General features: G+C 40.8%; 1 protein-coding gene across 1 annotated transcript in view; it reads right to left on the reverse strand.

The window, feature by feature from the left end:
- Nucleotides 1–24,688, reverse strand: part of LOC122559510 (A disintegrin and metalloproteinase with thrombospondin motifs 20-like) — a 373,826-nt gene that overhangs the window by 189,049 nt on the left and 160,089 nt on the right. Inside the window, exons 9-11 of the mRNA XM_043709081.1 lie at nucleotides 22,285–22,431; nucleotides 18,519–18,660; nucleotides 11,501–11,605 (exon numbers count right to left, since the gene is read on the reverse strand). Coding sequence (XP_043565016.1) covers nucleotides 11,501–11,605; nucleotides 18,519–18,660; nucleotides 22,285–22,431 — 394 coding nt within the window. The remainder of the gene's footprint in view (nucleotides 1–11,500; nucleotides 11,606–18,518; nucleotides 18,661–22,284; nucleotides 22,432–24,688) is intronic.

Genomic DNA, 24,688 nt, shown 5'->3' on the forward strand with positions numbered 1-24,688 from the left:
ATCATGTAAAACATAAATGTCAACAGAATTCATGAAAACACATGGAACACTTCTAGGAATTTTCCAGAGAGTAACAATACGCGATGTATGGAAACTATAAATTCTGTTTCTATGCAATTAACATCTCCAGTATGGTGGTAAATCCTTGCCCTTGTACAGAACTTCAGAGAATCATAGGTATAGCATGTGTCCCTAATTCCCTGTGTGAAATTTGGTATATGAAGTTCAACTATAAGATTATACCTTGGTCTCTTGCATAACAACATAGCGAACAAATTAAAATGCTGAAATAAAATAAACATTACCAAGCAGAGCGTTCTTTCTGAGTTTGAGCATTAGTTTATTGTCTGGGGTTTATAAAGAAAAAGATCACACAAACAGCCCAACCATGACCTGCTGGTTTATCCTCCATATGCCTTGCCCAGATTATATTATACCTAGATGTAAAAGAAAAACATTCTAGTCCCTGCATTTGCATTTAAAAATCAAGAGGTTATGTAATCTTATGAAAAATGAACAAACCAACTGAAAGATGAGATCCATCCAAATAAATTATTGAACCTAAATCCCTAGTTTATCAGGTGGTTAGTCAAATAAGATAAATAATTACCACAATTTCTTTGACAACTGAAGTTGCGAGTTAATTTTTTTTATTCATGCATGTGACGTGGGTGTTGCTGGCTGGCCTAGTTGCCCTTGAGAAGGTGGCGGTGAGCTGCCTTCTTGAACCGCTGTAGTCCATGACCTGTAGGTTAATCCACAATGCCATTAGGGAGGGAATTCCAGGATTTTGACCCAGCGACAATGAAGGATCAGCAATATATTTCCAAGTCAGGATAGTGAGTGGCTTGGAGGGGAACTTGCAGGTAGTGGTGTACCCATGTATCTGATGCCCTTGTCCTTCTTGCTGGATTTGGAAAGTGCTATCTCAGGATCTTTGGTGAATTTCTGCAGTGCATCTTGTAGAGAGTACACACTGCTGCTACTGAGTATCAGTGGTGGAGGGAGTGGATGTTTGTGGATGTGATGTCAATCAAGCGGGCTGCTTTTTCCTGGAAGGTATCAAGCTTCTTGAGTGCTGTTGGAGCTGCACTTATCCAGGCAAGTGTGGAGTATTCCATCAACATACCCAATGAAAAGGCAAGCAAAGCTAAGATCCATGCATGACCATAGCAACAACTTTTAAGTGAGACGGAACTGAATGGAGTAGAAGGGTAAATAGTTCAGAATGAAGTGGAAGAGGATGCTGGATGATGGGAACTAGTTAGACCTCCATTAAGGAAGTGCAGAGAGCTCAGAGGTCATCCTGGTGGAGGTTGAAAGTTGGAGGGATAGAGTATCTGTGATAAAGAGCAGATAGAGAGGTCCTGGAATCTGGAAGTTTTTAAAATGGCGTCCAGCATCAGAAGAGAATGACATAAGAAGAGACCAGTTAAGGAGAGGAAAAAAACAGAGTCAAGGTAGGAAGAAGTCAGTTTAGGGAAACAGAAATGTGCTGAAGTGATACATCTATGATGGAAATGCTGTAAACGTATCTCAGGAAGCAGTATGCTGTAGGGGATTGTGGGTTTTATAAAGTGGGAATATACAGAAAGAAGATCAGTGACTGTTCTGGACACAAGGGCTTGATGGTCATGGGCTTTTGGTCTATGGAGTAGCCAGGAGAAAGTCATCATTCAGCTCTGCAAGATGGAGATGACTTTGTCAGACATTGACAATAACCCCCCTTGTCAAATGTTTGATAATAATGCCAAGATTAGACCTGAAAGAACGGAAAGGAGCACGTTCAGAAGGAGACAGATTAAAGTTACATGAAAAATAGCCTCATTGGTGCTCTTTCGAAATCATTACTAACTCTTCTTTAACTTCCTGATAAAAGTCATACTTTTAAAATGCCATCTTAAATGGGACGTTCTTCAAAAGCATCTTTACTTAAAAAAAACTTGGTTACATTCTAATTAGCTTTCACTCCCAACACCAGCCCGAATGTTTCAGCGTTACAGTGATTGCTATGGCAACATCTATAAGCCACTGAAGTCTCCATTAACCAGTCTCTTCTCTAGACAATTAAAATGAGGCGAGCAAAATAGACATGGGGAATATCAATAGATTTGGAAAAGGTTTTAAACTGGATGATACTGTACAATTGAACAGATGCACAGCAGACAAAATTTCACACTGATAAACAATTGGTCACCTTCAATAGACAGGAGAAAAGAACTTGCATTTACATCCAACTTTTCACAACCTCTAACTATCCCAACACACTTCAAATTCAACAAGCTGCTTTTGAAGTGCAGTCAATCGAGGAACGTAGAGCCACTAATTTGTCCACAGAAAGACAGCGATAAGATAAATGACCAATTTAACTGCTTCAGTAATGTTGGTCAAGGACATTGGGAGAAATCTCACTTAACATTGACAGAAAGACCTTAGACTTAGGGAGTGGACAGGCTAAATGCAGGAAGAATGTTCCTGATGTTGGGGAAGTCCAGAACTAGGGGTCACAGTCTAAGAATAAGGGGTAAGCCACTCCAGACTGAGATGAGGAAGAATTTCTTCACTCAGAGAAAGTTGTGAGCCTTTGGAATTCTCTCCCACAGGAAGCCGTTGGGGACAGTTTGTTAGATATATTCAAGAGGGAGCTGGATGTGGCCTTTGGGGGTAAAGGGGATCAAGGGATATAGAGAGAAAGCAGGAATGCAATACTAAAATTGCATCAGCCATCATCATACTGAATGGTGGTGCAAGCTCAAAGAGCTGAATGGCCTACTCCTGCACCTATTTTCAATGTTTCTAGGTCTTTCCCCCACTGCACCTTGGCAACAGCTGCCCTAAACTTTAGTGCGTCCCTCAGCATGTTGGCCTGGGCTTTGGAATGTGTCAGTCTGCAACACTCGGTTGAAGTCAACTTCTTGCTCTAGAAGTCAAACATGCTTCAGGCAGACCAAAGAGCGTCTTTCAACAAGTTGATGGTCCTCCAGGCGCAGTCGATGTTTTTCCCGATGTGCGTCCCAGGGAACAGACCGTAGAGAACAGAGTCCTGCGTCACAGAGCTGCATCTTTCTCCAGACTTCCTTTCCAGAAGGTGGTATGTGACAGTCTCTACACCACCTCCCTCCCCTCCCCTCCCCACAGCCTCTTTGAGGGCAGCACACAGTGGCACACACAGTCTGGGCACAACATAAAGGATCTCACAGATACTGCCCTTCTCACCACCAGCCAAGCGATGTCTTGGTGCTTGTTGGAAAGTTCTGTCATTAGCCAGTCTGCTAATAATTTTGACAGACTGCTCAGGGAACCACCCGACAGAATCCACCCTCTGGTGAATCGGCCATGCTAAATTGTCCGTATTGTTAGGTGAAGGGGAAATGTAGGGGAATGGGTCTGGGTGGGATGCGCTTCGGCGGGTTGGTGTAGACTTGTTGGGGCGAAGGGCCTGTTTCCACACTGTAAGTAATCTAATCTAATCTCTCCTATTGCCGCATGACGGTATGTGCTGACAACTTCCTGATGGACATGTGGTCAAAGGTGCTTTTCTTTGCAAATTTCTCCATGAGATGATACGGAATGGTCTGTGCTTTTGTCAGAATAGTGTGGGATCTCTTACACCTGACCCAAGGGGGTAGGATTTGGTTTGAGGGGGGCCTTTGGCAGAATGCACCTTCCAAGCGCGGGCAGCCTTTACTCAGTGTGGCATGATATCAGCAGCTGGATTGTGTGCTTCAAATTTCCAGAGTGGAGCTTGAACATGTGAGGTGTGTGCTCCCACTGAGCCACAGCATGCAAGGTTTGTTATCACTCTCCAGCCATTTTAAATTACTACAATTTGCATTCTTCCCTTGTGTTTTGTGAAGATTCATCACCTCTCAACAGCCAGATAGTCAAAATAATAATTAGTTCTATCAATCAAAGGGATGGAACCAGAACACCAGTCAAGTCCTGGCACAAAGCCCATCGACATTTTCCTGGCAATTTCTTACTGCCTGCAGCAATTGCAAACAACTAATTACACCTTTTTTTTAAAAAACACAAATTTCAAACTGCATAGACTATTCAGCTACCAGTTAAATGAAACTGATTTGATTAACTTCTGATTACAATAATTCACAATACCCAACCCCCAGCATATCCCTTTGCCTCTAGCAGCTGCCTGTAGATAATGTATGTATATTTGTTTCAGTTCCTCTATACAAAGCCAAGAATCCAGTTATAAAGAAATATAACAACGGTTCCATTGTAAATCTGTGCTGTTAGCCAGTCTGTTTCCATAATGAAAACAATGAGATCTTACTGTTTAAAGCTTTGATAGGGTGTCATTGTCATTTTCATCGCAGTAATTCTCACCATGAAACACCATGAAAGATATTACAAAATCTTATGTTTTGTAGAAATGTTCAAAGAATTGTAGCACACAAGAGGACCATTCACCCATCATGTCTGTGCTGGCTGAGAAAAGTGTTAACTAATGTAATTTCGCTTGGAGCTCCATAAAGTGCATATCTGAGTACTGTATTTTTTAAATAAATGGCTTTACCACCTTTACACACAGTGGTTTACAGAGCCTTACCAGCCTATAATTCTTCTATCAAAAAGGTTAAGTCAAAGCTCTTTAGTAGCTGACCTCACAACATTAGAAACAGGTCCTTCCTGTCTACTCCATCCAGGTCCCTCAATTATAAAATTCATACAAATGTATGAATTGTATATTTTGTTCCTGATATAGTTAATACAGGGGAGCAAAGGGCTCATCAGAGACATTACTGCAGACTGGTTATTTGGGTGAATTGAACATTTGAGCTTTCATTTAAAGGAGTAAAAAAGCAAGCTTTCAACAAGTGACTGAAAAGAAAATTGCAATTACCAAAACTCGAGCAGTCATGTTTGTGTTCGAAAACATTTGTCAAGTGACTGTCAATACTGGACAGTTTTCTCAGGGGAAAGCAGAAAGAACAAGGAGACAAGTGAATAGCACCTGTAACAAGATAAGAGAGGCACCTACTCCACCTGGCCAGCCACAAATACCCCGCTTCTGGGATCACTGCTGCTTCAAGCACGCAGCCAAGTCTAAATGAAGATTTAATTGTACCAACAGAGTGAATGTTTGTAATTGTAACCTTAGGACCAGCATATAAATAAGATACATAATAATTCAAACGATTTATGGTGCATGTAAAATAACTTCAATAGACCGTGATGCTCTTAACCAGCTGTTGAGCGGTTTCATGTCTTCCTGTTTGTTGAAGCCAGAATCAAACTAACATGAAACAACTGACAAGTAGGAAAGATTCTAGCTGTCTGTAAAGTGACCAACAGATACTGAGCCAAGGGTGCAGCTGAAACAAAACCCAAAGGGTAGACGTCAGTACAGATTAATCCACAATATGTTTTAAAACAGACAATGTAACAGCAATGTAGAATTAAAGCATTAATTAATGATTCCAGCGTAGGGCTGGAAGTGCTAGGTTTGGAGTTGTATTTTTCATTGTTCCAGCAGTAAAAAGGTTTCTCCTGACTTCTTATTGGATTTAAAAAGGACGTCACTTAATCATTAACATTTTTTTTAACATTACTGACTACAATAAAAAAGGTCAGATTAATGTTTCAAATGCATTGTTTTAATCATTCATTTGATTTTTAATTAAAAGACAGCAAAAAATGATTCTGGTACTAGTCTATCTTCACAATTATACAAACTAGGACTGGATCTTTAAAACACTGAGAGCCTTTAAAGAAGTTAAATCCTCCATGGTTAATATCTGCTTAAACTATTTCAGGTAATAGTGAATTTCACTTTAGAAAGCTTAACAGAATTGACATGGCCAGTCTAACTTTAACAACAGTTGACAAGCATAGCATTGCATCATCTTTACATGCTGGTGAAATGGCGAAGGCTTGTAGTTAGTTTGAGAGTATTTACACGGAAAGCAGCAGACTCTGGCTTATGCTCCAGAATTTTGGATGCTTACTCTCTGTCATAGGGTAGACCTTGTTGACTACAAGATCCTTGATTGGGAAGGCCTGGCCGACCGATATAATTGGGGGGGAGTTTTAGAATCTCCTCAGTCCAGGGACTGACTGGCTGGCCACCATCAATGTACTGTGCACAAGTACATAAAGGGTGACTTGGTGATGGGATACCAGAAAACAAAAAAGATTAATGATTATGACATACTTGACAAAACATCACCCAATTGAGATCATACAGACAGCACTTGAATCCCTATAGACAAAAACAGAATACTTAGCAAGGTATCCACTTCAGTGGGTTAAACTGGGCATGTCATTATAGAGCTTTGTAGGTATATAAATTGAAGAAATCAATGCATTCCGCTGGTGTGCATGTTAACAGTGCAAACTAAGTCCTCACACCTGCACCACCTAAATCTTTAAACGGAATTAGTGAGAAAATGTACTGGTACCTATGTAATTAGAGAAGCCACTATCATACATAAGATCAGCTTTAATTACCATAAAGAAAATGTGAGTGATTCACACAGATGACCCCAATGTGACTAAGGTTTGAATGAACACACTTATTTCAACTTACCATGCTCAAAATGTTGAGCATTAAACTAGGGGTGAGGGATATGGAGTGATAGCTGGTATGCATTCCTATTTGCAAGCTTACAAATACCTTTCACCCTTTTCAAAGAGAAGATGGCCACCAGAAACTGGAACTTGCTGCTAATTTGATGATGCAAAGATTAGCAACCAATCTCTTAAAAAAAAATGACATCATCAGGAATGTTCACTTTAATCTCCCTTAAAGAATCCCACAGCCTGGTGAGCTGCAAAATGCATAGAATTCAATCGATCTTAGACTCCCACTTCAAGGGGAGAGTAGGTAAGGGGAAATTCAACCCATCAACCATCAGAAAAGTTCACATCATTTTACAGTATGGGAGGGGAGCTACTTGGTGTCCATACCTTTTTGAAAGTCATTCTACAGAAATACTTCGTGGTGTTGTTTTTTTTTCAGACATTTCCATGTGTATTGGTATGTTTTCATGGTAGTCACAATCCTACAACACAATACAGCTTGCCAACATGTCACCACATCCTGGTGCTTACATGCCCATTATTACGCTTCATAAATTCCAGTGGATCTGGATAATTTTCTTGATTCTAGAGGCTGTTGCAGGTAGTCACTGGTTGTTGTTTTATAACGGTTCAAATGATGGACCTATGACATCAGACGATGAGACCGCATAGTCGCTTTTAAACATCTATGCAGTTCGGTCTTGTGGTTAAAAGTTTAAACAAACAACTGCATCAATGCTTGCAAGGATAATATAAATGTTGCTTTTCTGTTCTAGCAGCTCCCTCCATTTGTAGGATTGTAGAGTTAAACGGCACGGAGACAGACCCTTTGGTCCAACTCATCCACGCTGACCAGACATCCCAATCTGACCCAATTTGCCAGCATTTGGCCCACCCCCTCTAAAACCTTTCTATTCATATACCCATTCCGGTGCCTTTTAAATTCTGTAATTGTATCAGCCTCCACCACTTCCTCTGGCAGCTCATTCCATACGCGCACCACCCTCTGTGTGATAAAGTTAGTCCACTGGTCCTTTTTAAATCTTTCCCCTCTCACCTCAACCCCATGTCCTCTAGTTTTGGATTCCCCCGCACTAGGCAAAAGAACCTGGTTGTTCATCCTATCCGTGCCCCTCATGATTTTATAAACCTCTTAGGTCACCTCTCAGCCTCCAACACTCCAAGGGAAAAAGCCCCAGCTTATTCAGCCTCTCCCTATAAGTCAAACCCTCCAATCCCTTATAAAGCTTTTCTGCACCCTGTCAAGTTTAACAACATCCTTCCTATAGATGGGAGACCAGAACTGTACAGTATTCTACAAATGGCCTCCCCAATGTTCTGTACAGCTGCAACATAATGTCCAAATTCCTATACTCAATGTTCTGACCAATGAATTGCATTCACTGCTTTATGGGATCCTAAATTCTGCAATCTCCTGTAGCAGTGTCACCATTTGAGAAATTTGTTTTCCTCCAATTATGACTTCTGACCTCCTGCCCCTGCAGCTGGCTAATAAGGATTCAGCTGCTGGCTCTGAATTTTGAATTTCCCTAAACTCTTTACCTTCCTCTCCTCATGTAACCAAGTTTTTTGGCACCTATACAAATATGTCCATATGCAACACGGTGGAAAATTCGATCTAACAATGCCATGATTTGCCTTGGGATCTTTTGCTATCTTAAAAGTACGATATAAATAAAAGTTGCTGTCAACGCACATTTCACTGATGGTAGTACTCAGTTTTCTGACCTTCAGGCCTCCCTCTCATATTTGAAGGTGGAGACTTTTGTCTGGTTCGATGGGCAGTCGAGATGCTGGAGTGGTATAGCCAATTTCAGGTGCAAGCTCACACAATGAGGGCTGACAGGTTTGGTACCCACAGGGCATGGCAGCAAGCAGCACCTTACACATTTCCAATGGAGACCAGCTGACAATGTAGGCCGTGGACCCTGGTTTTCCTTCTCCTTAAACGGCAGGTAGTGATTCCAATTGGAGCACTGCTGCAGCTTAGATCAGTGACTGGTGAGCAGAGGTGCCTTCAACAGAACAAATCAGCAACTCCATTCTTGAAGCAGGTGATTGATGAGATCCACTTCTTGGAGCTTGATGTTCAACTTTACACTTTATAAAATACGTAGATTTCTGAGGCATGTCAAGTGCATCAATTATTTTGTTAAGCGATGGCAAAAAGAAAATCGACAGGGAGTATTTGAAGTTCAGTGCATCAGCTGCATATCTTTAAGTGGTGTTGGGGACTGTTTGCCTGGAATATGAGGCTTCTCACCCCTACCTTTCTCTGTCACTATAGGCCATGCATGACGGACAATAACACTGTTTCTGTGGACCAGGCAGTGGCACTGATTGCAGCACTGCCCTTAAAACAGAAATTTCTGGAGAAACTCAGCAGGTCCGTGGAGAAAAAGCATAGTCAATGTTTCGGGTCCAGTGACCATTCTTCAAAACTGCTCTGTGCTTGTAGGACAGACAGCAATGTTATGACAGGCAACAGCACGCCAACTGTAGGCCATGCATGATGGACAGCAACACTTGACTGTAGTCTACAGCAGCACTGTTACTGTAGGACATGGATACATCTGCACCGTGACTAGCGTTTAGGGGACAGACAACAGTCTATCACTGTAGGGGGTGTAGAAGTCAACGGATATCCTGAAGGACAGACAAACAGAACACTGGCTATCCGCTCTGATCAAAACAACACGACATGATAACTCAAGAAAAACTGAATCAATTGTGGACGCTGTAAATCAGAAACCAAAACAGAAATTGCTAGAAAAGCTCAGCAGGTCTGGCAGCATCTATGGAGAGAAATCAAAGTTAAGAGTTGAGAGGAAGGGTCACTCGACTTGAAACGTTAACTCTGATTTGCCTCCACAGATGTTGCCTGACCTGCTGAGCTTTCCCACAACAAAACGTTTTACTTTTGAAAACTTCTTCAAACATCACTGTAACCTTTGTTAGAGTTTAATTGACTTTTTCAAGAAGGGAGTCATGAAATGAAAAGAAAAAGAAAGTTTCCCAAAGCTATTCCAAACATACATATTATCAAGAACAATCAGAAATAATGAGAGAATTTGCCATTTAACAGAACACTAAAAAGGTACTGTACACCAGAAATAACAAGATTCATTCCTCATTTAAGAGTTCCACATAACCAGAAAATTGCACTGAATATTAACATAAATATTCCTGCATACTTCTGGGCCTGTGATTTAAGATCATAGGAGAACTCACCCAAAACATACACACTGCCCACAAGCTCAATTTACTTAACCACCTGTACTCAGATGCACCTGCACATCAGCCCAGCTGAGCAGAAAGTTACCCCTGTAAAACCAAACTGTTTTTCCATGTTCCCTCATCTGATTCCCTGGTGATAACTGATAGCATCTCTCACCACTGTTTAATCACAACACAAGGTAAATACTACTTTTTGATCAGTGACATACTTTGCTAACACAAATTCTCTCCTTGCTTCGCAGCCCAGAAAACATTTGCACACCTGAAAATGCGTTGTCTTTGTTTTAATAGATCAAGTGCAATAATAATATTGAGCATGGCTGATAGGAGTTTATCCAAACCTGGCTGTGAACTGTAATGATCCTGACTGGTAGCAATACTGGCTAAAAGAGATCTTCGAGTGAAATCTGGTTTGAAAGGCTATTGGTTTTTATCTTGGCAATTTGGTTAACATTGTGATCAGACACTGAACATATTCACACCAGGCTGCTAATGCACTTTTAAGAAGAATGCAAGCTCAGTACACAAAAAGAAAATAAAGCTAAATGTATACAATATAGAAAGATATTGTCATAAACACTGAAAAGGTTCAACCTTTTTTCCCCTGAAATATCCTTTACAGATACTCAACCCCAGTGAAATATCTACCTTGAAGTATCGCTCCTAACCTCATTTTAATATTTCTTATTGAACTAACAAGGTCAGAAGCATTTCTTTTTGGAACATTCTTGCATATTCACCTGACAGGATTCTATGTGCTACTGCCCTCCATGGGTGATACAGACACAGGCTAATTTCCTGACTTTTCCTTGACTCTGAGGCTGCTAAAACAGGAAGACTCCTTTCCAGCTCTGATGATCTGAAGACTTACTAAAACTCAAAAAAACTCTGTCTTTCAGGTGAGGTGGATATTTTCTTCTGAACTCAACCCATTTGTGGCCTCTGGCTTTCTGTCTTTGCTGTAGGCCATAAAAATTTCACTTAGAAAACTCCCCAGCAATTACATGCTTTCTTATAAAGGCAGTCTTAAATTCACTGCTCTGAAGACGTTGACCCATCATTTTAAAGAAAAAGGCAGAACTTCATAGTATTGAAAATGGAAAGCAATTTACCTTTACTTCAGAATCCAAGCTCCTAGAAGTATCAATAACGTATTATTAGTTTCCACCACACTGGGTGGCATGGTGGCTCAGCTGTTAGCACTGCTGCCTCACAGCATCAGGGTCCCAAGTTCGATTCCAGCCTCGCGTGGCTGCCTGTGTGGAGTTTGCACATTCTCCCTGTGTCTGCGTGGGTGTGCTCCGGTTTCCTCCCACAGTCCAAAGAAGTGCAGTTCAGGTGAATTGGCCATGCTAAATTGCCCATAGTGTTAGGTGCATTAGTCAGGGGAAATGGGTCTGGGTGGCTTACTCTTCAAAGGGTCAGTGTGGAGTTGTTGGGCCAAAGGGCATTTTCCACACTGTAGGAAATCTAATCTATTTTAAGATACAATGTCAATTCAGCTACAATTCTCAGAGCTACACCCTGAGCTGGCTGAAAACTCCTGCTTATATCAATTTGCATTTGCAGGTATTAAAAAGGGGAATTTATAGTGTTCCTACAGTTTCAGAGCAGCTCACAGACATCAGTTTCCCTTGAACCAAAGTGTCTGATATAAAAACATCCTTCACCTTCAGAATACTGGCCCTTGGGAGCTTACCATTCCATGACCACAATCAGTTCCATCAGCCAGTGGCATGTGCTGTGTCCGGCAACCTCTGTGTACCCCTTCCACACTCGTGCACCACAGACGCTTACATTGTTTCTGTGTAAAGAATGAGTTAATGTGGTAACTCTCCATCTATTTTTAAAAGTACAAAAATACATTGTATAAATTCAACGTCATGATTGTTCAATTTATTAAAAGCAATAGCCTGACTGAATGCACTATTCTGCAAAACCTAAAAATTTGGTATGCTCAGGGGAAATGCTTTTGACCACATGTTCCCAAGTTATGCTTACCTGTGACATGTAGATCGTATTCTGCCAGGAAACAATAAATGCTCAAAGTGGCATCAGTACTTCTCATATTAAGCTCCATTTCAGTCTTGTCTTTAATTCCAACACAATATATTTGCTTTTGTTTTTATTGGACAATAAACTCATCAATCTGAAGCCCTGTTTCCTTCACCCCAGATGCTGCCTGAGTATTTACAGCAGTTGAAGTATTTATTTCAGATGTAGAACATCCATTTGCAATATGTGCTTTGAATTTTAATGTCACTCTGTGTGTTTTGATTGCTTTTTCTTCCCCAAAGGCATGACAAAGACCAATTTAAAACAAGAATCTGGACAATTTGTTTAAGCAACAAGTAGCACTGAAAAGGTCTGGCATTTACGTATGGTATTTAAACAAAGAATTTTCCCTTCTCATGTAGGTTAAGAACCTCATGACTTCTAAATCTGCATGACAGCCAATTAATTATTTCTGAAATGCAGTCGCTGCTTGAATGTAGGGAAACACAACAGGTAATTTGAAGCACGGAAAGCTTCCATGAACTGAAATGAAATGCTGGCAAGGTATTGAGTTAATGATATTTTCGGTCGGGCAGGAGCAGGGTGGGGAGGTGACAACTAACAATTAGAACGTCAGAGAGAACACTCATTCTGAATAAGTGTCAGTCACTCTGAAAGGCTGCAAGGCCCTCAGTTGAAAGTGTTTTGCTGTTGATGACAACCCATCACAGGTGAAACAGATGAACACTATCACTATTGCAAGGACCAACTTCTGAAAAATACCACTTTTTAAAGATCAATTATTTTAAAATCAAGCTATAAATTCCTTTTCTTGCCAGAGGTTACATTAATTGCACACAAACATGGTCAGTGTCACAGTGAAAAGCAATTTAAAGTCATGAGCATATGGTATGTGTGGGGACAACACCTTAATGATCACCAATCCTGTCATTTTAATCGACATGGATACAGCAACCCACAGCATCTTGGCATATGCCAGGGAGTAACAGCTGGGTGCGCACCCATCCAGATAGAAATTTGAGCTTAAACTTGCAAACCTGCCAGAATTTCTCTGTAATTCCAGCAGGAGGTTCCACAAAGAAACATCTGCAAAAACATGTGGTGCACAGTGATCTCCCAATCAGATTTTTGAATTCGTCAAATACATTGAACATGGTGGCTGTGGTTTTGGGCTTTAATCCATATTTGTTCTTTCCAATACTCAGACTGACCCTGAAGCAAGTTGTTTAGTACTTGTGATTAAAAAAAAGCATTGGCAAAATGACTTAATTACTCCTACAGAGAAATATATTCACAGCAGCATAACAACATAGATCTTGGCTTCCCCTACAAAAATTATGATACAACTTTGATCTAATTTCACTGGAAAAGTTGAGAAGTAGAGGGCCTTTAAAAATGAGGTAAGGAGAGTTCAGAAACAGTATGTTCCTGCTAATGTGAAGGGCAAGGCTGGTAGATGTAGGAAATGGTAGGTGACCAGAGAAATTAAGGCTCTGGTCAAGAAAAAGGAGGCGTATGGCAGATATAGACAGCTGGGATTGAGTGAATCCCTATAGAAGTATAAGGGCAGCAGGAGGATACCCAGGAGGGCAAAAAGATGACATGAAATAGCTTTTGCAAATAGGATTAAGGAGAATCCAGAGAGATTCTATAAGGTCATCACAGGCTAAAGAATAACTAGGGAGAGAATTGGGCACCTTAAAGATCAACATGGCCATCTATGTATGAAACCACAACAGTTGGGTGTGATACGAAACAGGTATTTCATGTCAGTATCTACTGTGGAGAAAGACATGGAAGCTAAGGAACGTGGGGAAATAAACATCATGAGGTCTTGAAAAAGATTTTGTGACACAGGTGGTAGTATTGGCAATCTTAAAATGCATAGAAGTAGATGAGTCTCTGGTACCTGATGAGGCATTTTGCAGAACTTTGTGGGAGGCTAGGGAAAAAATTATCAAAGGGTCAGTTAGACTCGAAACGTCAGCTCTTTTCTCTCCTTACAGATGCTGCCAGACTTGCTGAGATTTTCCAGCATTTTCTCATAGAAGTAGATGAGTCTCTGGTACCTGATGAGGCATTTTGCAGGAGGCTAGGGAAAAAATTATCAAAGGGTCAGTTAGACTCGAAACGTCAGCTCTTTTCTATCCTTACAGATGCTGCCAGACTTGCTGAGATTTTCCAGCATTTTCTCTTTTTTGGGAAGAAATTGTCAGGTCCCTTACTGAGAAGTTTGTATAATCAACAGCCACAGGTGAGGTGCTGGATTATTGGAGGTTGGCAATATGGTGCCATTATTTAAGAAAGACTGTAAGAAAAAGCCAGGAAACTATCAACTGGTACGTCATATGTCAATGGTGGATAAGTTGTTGGAGGGGATTCTGAGGGACAGGATTTACATGTATTTGGAAATGTAAGGACAGATGAGAGATTGTCCTTATGCATGGGAAATTGTGTCTCACTAACTTGACTGAGTTTTCTTTAAAGAGATGACAATTGATGAAGGCAGAGTGGTAAAAGTTGTCTATATGGACTTCAGCAAGCATTCGACAAGGTTCTGTATGGTGGACTGGTTCGTAAGTTAGATCACATGGGATTCAGGGGAGAGGTCAACTTGATTCAAAACCGGCCTGAAGGTAGAAGACAGGGTGTGGTGGTGAAGGGTTGCTTTTCAGACTGGAGGCCTGTGACCAGCAGCATGCCACAAGGATCAGTGCTGGGTTCACTGCTTTTCATCATTTATATAAATGATTTGGATGTGAACATAGCAGGCATGGTTAGTAAGTTTGCAGATGACACCAGAATAGTGGAGAAAAGTACCTCACAGTACAAAGAGACCTTGATCAGATGGGTCAATAGGTTAAGGAATGGCAGATGGAGTTTAATTTAGATAAATGTGAGATGTTGCATTTTGGGAAGGCAAACCAGGGCAGGACATATACACTTAATGGTAGAGCCCTGGTCAGTATTGCCAAACAAAAAGATATTGGAGTGCAGTGCATAATTCCTTGAAAGTGGAGTTGCAGGTAGATGGGGTCACAAAGATGTTTGGCATTCTTGCCTTCATTGGTCAGAACATTGAGCATAGAGCTTGGGATGTCATGTTGCAGCACGAACATTGGTGCGACCACTTTTTAGAATACAGCATACAATTCTGGTCGGCCTTCTACAGGAAGGATGTCATTAAACTTGAGAGGCTGGAGAAAAGGTTTACAAGGACATTGCCAGGACTGGAGGGTTTGAGCTATAGGGAAAGGCTGAATAGGCTGGGGCTTTTTCCCCTGAGTATCAGAGGCTGAGCAATGATTTAAAGAGTTTATAAAATCAAAGGGTTATGGATAGGGTGATAAGCCAAGATTTGGAGATGCCAGTGTTGGACTGGGGTGTACAAAGTTAAAAATTACATAACACCAGGTTATAGTCCAACAGGTTTAATTGGAAGCACTAGCTTTCAGAGTGTTGCTCCTTCATCAGGTGATTATGGAGGGCTCAATCCTAACACACAGAATTTATAGCAAAAAATTTACAGTGTGATGTAACTGAAATTATACGTTGAAAAATTGATTGTCTTTCTTAAGACTTAACAGACAATCAATTTTTCAATATATAATTTCAGTTACCTCACACTGTAAATTTTTGCTATAAATTTTGTGTGTTAGGATTGAGCCCTCCACTACCACCTGATGAAGGAGCGATGCTCCGAAAGCTAGTGTGCTTCCAATTAAACCTGTTGGTCTATAACCTGGTGGTGTGTGATTTTTAACATGATAAGCCAAGGCCTTTTTCCTATGTTGGGGGAGTCCAAAACTAGAGGGCAGAGGTTTATGGTGAGAGGGGAAATTGAGAGGGCAACATTTTCATGCAGAGGGTGGTGCGTGTATGGAATGAGTTACCAGAGCATATGGTGCAGGCTGGCGCAATTACAGCATTTAAAAGGCATCTGGGTGGGTTGATGAATAGGAAGGGTGCAGAGGATATGGGCCAGGTACTGGCGAATGGAACTAAGTCAGATTGGGATGTCTGGTCACTGCGGACTAATTGGATGAAGGGTCTGTTTCCATGTTGTATGACTTGACAAATACTTCTGACAAGAACAGTGACCTTGATATTCACTGTAGTGTCGGTTCAGAGCAGGAGGAATTCTGGTCAAAAGTGAGTGATCCCTCACAATACTGAGTTTTTAAGTAGGAGGTATGCTTGAATTTATTTCCCATTCAGCTGCTAATTTGGCTGCCAATGACTGACAAGGCGACTGAGTAGCAGGGGTAGGAGCAGGATACAGAATGCTCTGGAGGAGGTTGTCCAACATAATTACAGGGCCCAGTGATTGCAAGAAAATCAGGAAATCTGATGGATCATGTGGGGAAGTTCATGACGGGATGCTGTATTTAGGGATGATTTTGTGGCAAGATTATAAGGAATCAATTTACAGGTTTAGATTTTGTACACTCTATACTCTCTACTCCACATGCAGTGCTGTAAAGGCATCTACTCTATGGTCTTCCTCCCTTCCTCCCTTCCTACTGAATTTCCTAGCATTCAGTTGAAAAAACACAAAACCGTGCTGTAATAGGGACATATAGCTTCTTTCTACAATTTCAACAACTGTCTGATATCTAAAGAGCTAATCAGTCCACGTGTACCTTATCCAACCTCCATTACAATTGCATGTGGATGGCTTTCAAGGTGGCTGGGTTTGAAATTAATTCCAAGCCAAATCAAGCCCACCCATTACTGAGAGCTAACATTGTCCCCGTTTGGTTTGACTTGTGCTCCTAGCCATCTCTATTGTTTCCTCCAGGCTTGCAACCTGCTGAGAATTCTACATCCCTCCAGTTCTGGCCTTTGTTCATCTCTGGTTCATTTCATTTCTCCACTGACAGTTGTGTCTTTAACTACCTCGGCTCTAATCTCTGCAATTTCTAACTCGGTCCTCCTGGCTTCTCCATTGCAATTAGCACTGAGCCATTTGAAGCAGTACTGACACATTCCAATGACATTGAGGACATTTCACCTGATGATGTCCACTTATTGCCTCAGGTACTCTACTCTCTAGTCTCCTATGACATTGGCAATGAAATGCAAATCTGGAGCATAAGATAAAGGAGATCTGCAAGTAACTTTTTTTTAAAAGACATAAATGTAGCAGCTATTCAATGGTATCTCGTTAGTAGATGCAGGATACAAGAATGCTTGGGTCAATCATTAATAATGAAAATTACTGACCCATGAAATCTACACTAATGAACATGTCTCAATGTCAGCAGCTGTTGATCACATTGTACAATCTTGCAACTCTGAGGTTCTGGAAAAGAAATAAAATCCAGCGCTCACATGAATCCATCCATCCACTTATCCAACTACACACCTCAGAGAGAAGTTACTGTGGGATGGTCGTCTTGCTTGCTCATTGGATAACGAGTGGGAACCCCGCTCTATTATCGCGAGGAGATCTGACATAATCATTAGGAATCAGGAACTTATCTGGATAGCATCAGAAGTCCCGTTTCATTCAGCCCTGAGTACGGCAGAGATCCCATCCCCAAGACGTTCCCACCAATTAGAGGTCAGCAATTCTCCAGTTTCAACAGCAGAACCAAGAGTGGTGCCCATTGCCAGAGCTACACTGTAGGAGAGATCCCTAGATAGAGAGGCAAGTGTGGGAAGCAGTGGGATTAGGAGGAGGATGACTTTAAGGGTCTCAATTGGACTCCGCAAAGGCAGGGTGCTCTCCAACCTTCCTGCCTGTGATTTTCTAGGAATGGAGTCAAGAGGTTGGTTGGGTCCCCAGCCCATACCCTTCCTACTAAATCAAATGGTTCCCTCCTCATCTCCTGGGGAATTACAATTGGCCTCAGCAGGCACTGGGCTGGGGAAAGGAAAGGAAGAGGCTTCGGGAAGGAGGACTCAGCAAGGAGCTCTGCTCCAGATTGCAAAGCATGACCTTTATTGGAAAATGCATTTACATAGCTGCCAGAGGACAGGTAGGGACCTGGCTGCAATACCATCTAAAATTACTGCTTTTAATACCGAAGGCATGTTTTTCAAATTGGTTTATTAAATAATATTGAGGCATTAGGGATAGGTTCTCAGGCAAACAGTAAAGGATAGAGATTGGCATCTCTGGGAGAGCAAGGAAATTGGGTTGGGAAGGAGGAAGAAAAAGTTGAATGAAACAAAATGAATAAAGATGCAGTGGATAGTTTGCAGGCATTATGGTTCTATTACAATTCCATTATAATTCTATTAACACAGGAGGTGGCACTGTGGTTATCAAAACTATCCCTCAAAGACTGACTGAAACATTAGAGCAATAGTTGAATCAAACTTAACCTTGCCATATCTGTGCTCACATTAATTCATTTCCTTAGCATTTCTTTTTGTGAACAACTGTACATACACAACTCTTGACCATAAGAAATAGTTCTAGAATTCTTGCACGTGCTCAGCAGCATAAAATGTTCCCATCATATCGAATATTAGTGTATGCCGAAATGCCACTCTACAGGGAGAAAAATTCATTCATGGAGTGTCACCTCTCACAATGCTGCACAGACTTCCATGAATCCCCTGGGTTCAGACAGCACTGTTGTCCCATACCTGTGTGGCCCTCATATAATTTCTCCCCTCTTGGTTTTATATAGTCGCCTGCATAACAACATTTACATGTTTACTAAGCAAAAAGTTATAAAATAACTCACCATGTACGGGCAAACTTGCGACCCAGCACCGAACATTAGTTCGCATTGTTTGTTCACATCATAGATTTGACCGGGTAACTGGGCTGGAAGGTCATAGCTCCTTGTTACTGGCTCATCAAGCAGGCATTCTCCATATCCAGTGCTAGAAACATACAGGGCAAGTCTGTCAGCTTTTAAAGTCAAATATCATGACCATTTGTCGGGTCTATAGGTGGGAGGGGAGTGCAGGGGGGTAAAATAATTAAAAGAGCGCACAAGGCATTCATAGCATTTGTTGCGAATGCAGAATCCTTTCGACATACACATCTGTCAACGAAAGGCCGCCAGCATTCTCAAAGATTCATCCCACCCTGGCAATGTTTTTCTACAACCTCTACCATCGGGGAGAAGGTACAGAAGCCTGAACACATGCACCAGCCGGTTTCGTAACAATTTCTATCCTACTGTTGTTAGAACACTGAAAGGACTCACAAACTCTTAACATTCGCCTGTACCTGTGTTTTTGCCACTGTTTACTTATTATGTATTTATCTATGCTACTTAACTGTGTGATCTGCCTGTATTGCTCGCAAGACAAGGCTTTTCACTGTGCCTCAGTACACGTGACAATAAATTCAATTCAATTCAATTCAATTCTCTTGGAATTCTGGACGACAGAAATGCCAATAACAAGTAGTAACATCATAAATCATGTGCTGGCCAGATTGAGTCTAATGTAAAATACTAATTACTAGCTGGTCCATGTTAAACCTGCAGGCCAAATATCAGAAAGAGATGCTTGTCTGCATTTCATACCAGCACAATCTGCTGGTCAAGCTGTTGCAATCATTAAAATTCCAATTCTGAGGGTCTTCATTTATAAACAATGACAAAATCAAATAGGATTCTTGCCTTTTCATCATATCAACTATTGTTAAATATTCCTTTTTGGGGATATGGATGAGGCCAGCCCTCGAGGGGACTGTGGTGGACCATTCTTCCTAAAACGACTTTAGTGCTGATTGAGGCATTCTTCTGATAGGGAGGCAGTTCTAGGATGTTAACTGGCACAATGAAGTTCCCGAGTCAGAATGCTGGATGGTGGAGGTGAGGAAATGTTGATGCAGCCACTGCTCTTGCTCTCCACGGTGGAAAAAGTCACAGATTTTGAAACATTCCATCCACGGTTTCACATATCCCATTTCCTAACTAATATAGTAGACAGCTACATATTAAAAAGGGCCAGGATGAGGCACGTAAAGTTGGAAAGATTTTCGACAAATATGTTAGGCTCTGAAGGGGCAAGGAAGTGGCCAAAATGGAACCTAAAACTGAATTAAAGCCAGGAACTACCATACTAGAGTTTTATCAAGCTGACTATCACAATGCCTGCTAACATTCATTCAAGAGACTGTGTGATGACTGCTCCAGTTAATGAACTCCACAGACAGTGAGCAGTTACTTGGAGCTAAACAAGGATTTGAGATTGATTCCCAATGCTACTTAAAGGGACACTCGTACCTTAAAGCGACACTTAGCATTTGCTCATCACTGCTGCTGAAGATAAGATGGTGATCTCTGAAACACGTGGTAGACATCGTGGAAAGCTTTGCCTCCAACAAGTGATCCACTTGATCAACATTCATGTGCAAGCCAGTACCAACCACCACAGCTTGGTCTCGTCTCTGCTAAAGTATCTTTTGAACCAGCTTCCAAGAGGCTCTCAAGAATGATCTGGGGCAATCCAATTTTTACTTGTCTTTTCTCCCAACTGGGGAAGTATTTTCCTCTCAGTTTCTTCCCTACAGCGAAGTTGATTGTAAGGTCTAAGGAAAGTGCATTTTTGATCTTCACGTAAACTCTCAGCATAACCCTCTGGTTCTTTGGCATTTTTCCAACTGAGAGCGAGAGGGTGCGGAGTTGAAACCCTACTCCAGGGAGTCACAATGAGCACAGATTAGACTGACATGCAGTGATTACTTGGCATGGACGGCATCTTTCCCTTTATCATATTGTAAAAGTTCATGAGACCTTCTTAGCTTATAGAAGCAACCATCGAACTAATTAGTAAAAAGGTGGTCAATAGTATGGAAGGGGTATCACAGCCTATCAGTTCATCAGTCCTCTGAATCCTTCAACTACTTCACACTATCCTCCCAGTGAAGGTTCAAAAACAAACTAAAATTGTTTTAAAACACCTACTTGTGCAGAAAATGCATTGACTCCCTTGTTGTTATCTGCAATAATTGTATTGGCTTTCATGTAGATACATTTCCTGATGCTTTTTCTAATATATTTTCTTACATATAGCTAAAAAGGTTAGCATCACTAAGAATCATTAGGGAAAAAATGTCCAGAAGGTGATAACAGAACTTCATGGGACATTAAGCCACAGGACATAGAAAGTACCTGATTTAACTGCACTGCCAAGTCAGTTAATCTCAGCCAAGGTGCTACTAATGCAAGGAGAAAGTGAAGATTGCAGATGCTGGAGATCAAAGTTGAGAGTGGTGTGCTGGAAAAGCACAGCAGATCAGGCAGCATCCAAGCAGCAGGAGAATCGATGTTACTAATGCTGCCAAGTTCCAGTATATAGGTAATGCATGCAATACATTTTTATTACAATTGAAAAGGTTCCCAAGGTTGACGGATATCCAGTGACCTCTGCTGTAAAGAGCATGTACACAGATGTCAAGGGTGGAAAAATAGTCGCGTTTGGCTGCACTGCACTTAGCAAACAGGTCACCAGCACTGATTCAGGTGAGAAATGGAAACTTGACCAAAATGCCAGAAAATGCATGGTGCCAATGTGTGGTACTCCAGTGTAATTCAAACCTTCAAATAAAGAGAGGAGAGAAAGTTGGAAGAATGGTGTTTTCTTTTAATTTGGGAAATCTTATAGCTAGACCGGGCATTTTTTAATAAAAGGATGGTGAGTATCATCATCCAATATGTTGAAGCAGTTGCCGGTCACATCACAATATCAAAGAGACACATTAAATACCATGTTCCCAGAGCTCTTGAACTCAGCCATTGCACAGTGAAAAAGTAATGATTGGAAATGGTTTTATTTCCCACAGAGAGAAAGGGGGATATACAAAGGGCTTAAATCTTGTACAATCTTGCAATCATTTCACAATGTTGGAAGCCTGATAACAGGTTCACCACTCGACCACTGTCAGCGCTCTGACCTGTTACACTCCAGGGAGAAGCAGAAATGCAGACTACCATGTTATGGATAGACCTGAAATGTCCCATTTGCATGCAACTTTGTTGTACTTTTAATTGTTATCAGTTCTTAAATGCCCGCTGTATTTCAAAAGACCTTAGCACCGATCTACCAAAGAATGAAGTGATGCCAAGTTTCCCTCATCAACGTGGATAGCTTTTGTAAAAGGTTCACAATCAAGAGAGCACAGGGGGAAAAGATCAAAGGGTCATGTCTGGGGAAAATCTAATTATAAATGACATTTCCCATCTTGAAAAGAGGCTTTTTAAGGCAGCTAGTGGCTCAGCTTCATAGCAATGAAAATCCATCTCTGCAGTTGCTATGATACCTTTTGCCCAGCAAAAACATGCAAAGGAACAGAGATTATTTTGTCAAGATAAAAGCCATCATTGATAAATGTGTGTGACAACTTCAGGGGCTTTTGGCCAATTACACTGTCTGCAAACAGCTAGATAAATTGTACTCGTTCAGGTCTACCCCAAACTACACTTCATGTGATATGTATCGTTTCAACACACTGGAAGATTAAACCAAGGAGAGTAACTAAAACAAACATACTCCAGAAAGTCGGTGATATATTTACGGCTACACTTGGACCAGGTCCATGGGCTGGTATGGTAGTTCAAGGTTGGAGCCATCACGTGGAACTGATGTTTCATTCCTGCCTCTTTGCATTTGAAGCTATCATCATGAGGCATGTTGAACCTACAAATTAAACAATAATTTACTAGACATGAATGCAAAACACAAATGTAACAGTTGGAATAAACAATAGCAAAGTATAAGCAGAGGAGGATTTGCACAAAAAATTAGTCAAACATTTCATTTAATAACTTGAATGCATAAAGACAGAGCAATGCATTTAATTATTATACTCATAAGTCTGATGAAATGCTGCTTTACAAGTGCAGGAACATTAAATGTCTGATGCTCTTGTCTCTGTAAAGCCACATTTCCAGCAATTGCATACAAAAGGACACTGAGGTCCTTGTGGTGCAGTGGTAATACTCCTACCTCTGAGTTAGGAGAACTGGGTTCAAACTCCACCTGCACTACAAGTATGTAATAACATCTCTGAACAGATTGATGAGATATTATTTAAACATGATTATGTCCCAAAGAAGGCCTGCTTTATGTTCGACCTGACAATTATTGAAGCAAATGGAATTGAGTAGCAGGTCAGGTTTTGAGCAGGAGGCCAGTTTATGTTATCACACAAGCACAATTTGGATCCCACAAATTGTTATAAAATTTGGAGCTCTTCGACTCAAGGTGACAATTAATCGAGAAACAGTTGAAAGAAGAATTCACCTTCCTGGCTTGAAAATATGCTGCCAGTTGTTTATAAACTAGCAAATGGTTGTAAATGTTCCTAATTTTTGTATGGGTTTGACTCTGCAGTCCAATATCTGACTGTTAGATGGCAAAACCTTCAACATGTAGTAGAGGATAAGGCATATTCTCAAACAGATCAGGCCAATGTGAATAGCCAAAGATTGTTTTGACAACCTAATTTTAGTTTTATTTAAATTGCAAATTTTAAAAATTGGCAGCTTGCAAAATTGATCTGATCTGAATTTTACCATTGGTTAGTTTAAATGTTGTTGGTAATACTTCAATAATATGTAATGTCAAGATTATTCAATGTTTGTAATACTGGGTACAGCAATGTTCCTTCCATTTTCAGAAATGTAGCTATTGTTGTCATACCTTTTTCCACTGCACATTCAACATCAGCCTCATTTATGTTTGGTTCTAATTTAGCCCAGCTCATTGGTTCATCAGAAATGGAGACCATTGCTCCTAGTACCAATTACAATAACCCATCGAGAAACATAATCCACAATATAACTGTATGGCATGAGAAAATGCAATGTTGAGATTCAAATAACTTCCATCATGCTGAAAAACCAAGAATTCCCTAAAATCTTCTGTTTAACTTGACAGCAAAATTACGAGTACAACAGAAAAATAACTGCAATATCACCTTATCTTGCCTTCACAAACAATTCAGAAAATGATCTGTGTAACATTTAAAAAAAAACTTTTGGCATTTTGTACTCATCTCTTATTTCTATTCTGCTTATAGGTGTTAAATTAGGACGTCTTTCCACACATGGTAATTAATAAACATTTTGTTAATTAATAAAAACCTGGTTAAATTGGCTCCTTCTAAAACATTTGGATTCAGGAGAAAGAGATCCACAAGAGAAGGAATCTTCTTAAATTAACCTTGTTGTAATCTTGTTAGTGGATAAAGAAGGGAAGCTAGTTCATCCTTCCTCACCCTAACAGCTTGTGATAGCCCATCTGGAACAGTAATGAATTGGCGTACTACATCTAGGGTCAACTCATAATATGTATAATCACTCGCTATGTAGGAAAGAATTTTGACCTAGAAAGCACAGAGCTGCCTGTTCAACAATAAATATTGTCATCCCCAGGAATAGCAAGACAGGGCGATGCTTTAACGACCAGGAATTTGCAGGTGAACGGTTAGATACTTGTATATAACATACTAGGCTCTGGAAAGGTTAATTATGAGGAGACCATTAAACATCACCCAATGTTAGTGATGTTGAATGGAGTAGGAAGGCAGAACAACTCTGGATCTCAAAGGAAACAGACCGACTATCTGTGACTTCCTCGTAGCTCCAGTGCCAAAAGTCAGTCCTCCTAATGCAACCTGTAGCTGATTGCTATCATGCAATAAACTACATCTTATTTAAGAACAAAGCCTCTTCTCATTAACCTACCATGTCATTTCTCTCTGCCATATCAGGCCAGTCAGGTCCCTTAGATCACAACCTAAAAGGTTAATGGCTGCGAATTTACCTGATCTGCCAAGGTGGCTGTATGAAGTTCCATCATACAACAGATACCAGATAGGTTTCCACCCATAGTCCAAAGATGTGCAGGTTAGGTGGATTAGCCATGCTAAATTGCCCGTAGTCAGGGGTAA

This window comes from Chiloscyllium plagiosum, chromosome 19 (genome assembly GCF_004010195.1).
Source record: "Chiloscyllium plagiosum isolate BGI_BamShark_2017 chromosome 19, ASM401019v2, whole genome shotgun sequence".
Taxonomy (NCBI): Eukaryota; Metazoa; Chordata; class Chondrichthyes; order Orectolobiformes; family Hemiscylliidae; genus Chiloscyllium; species Chiloscyllium plagiosum.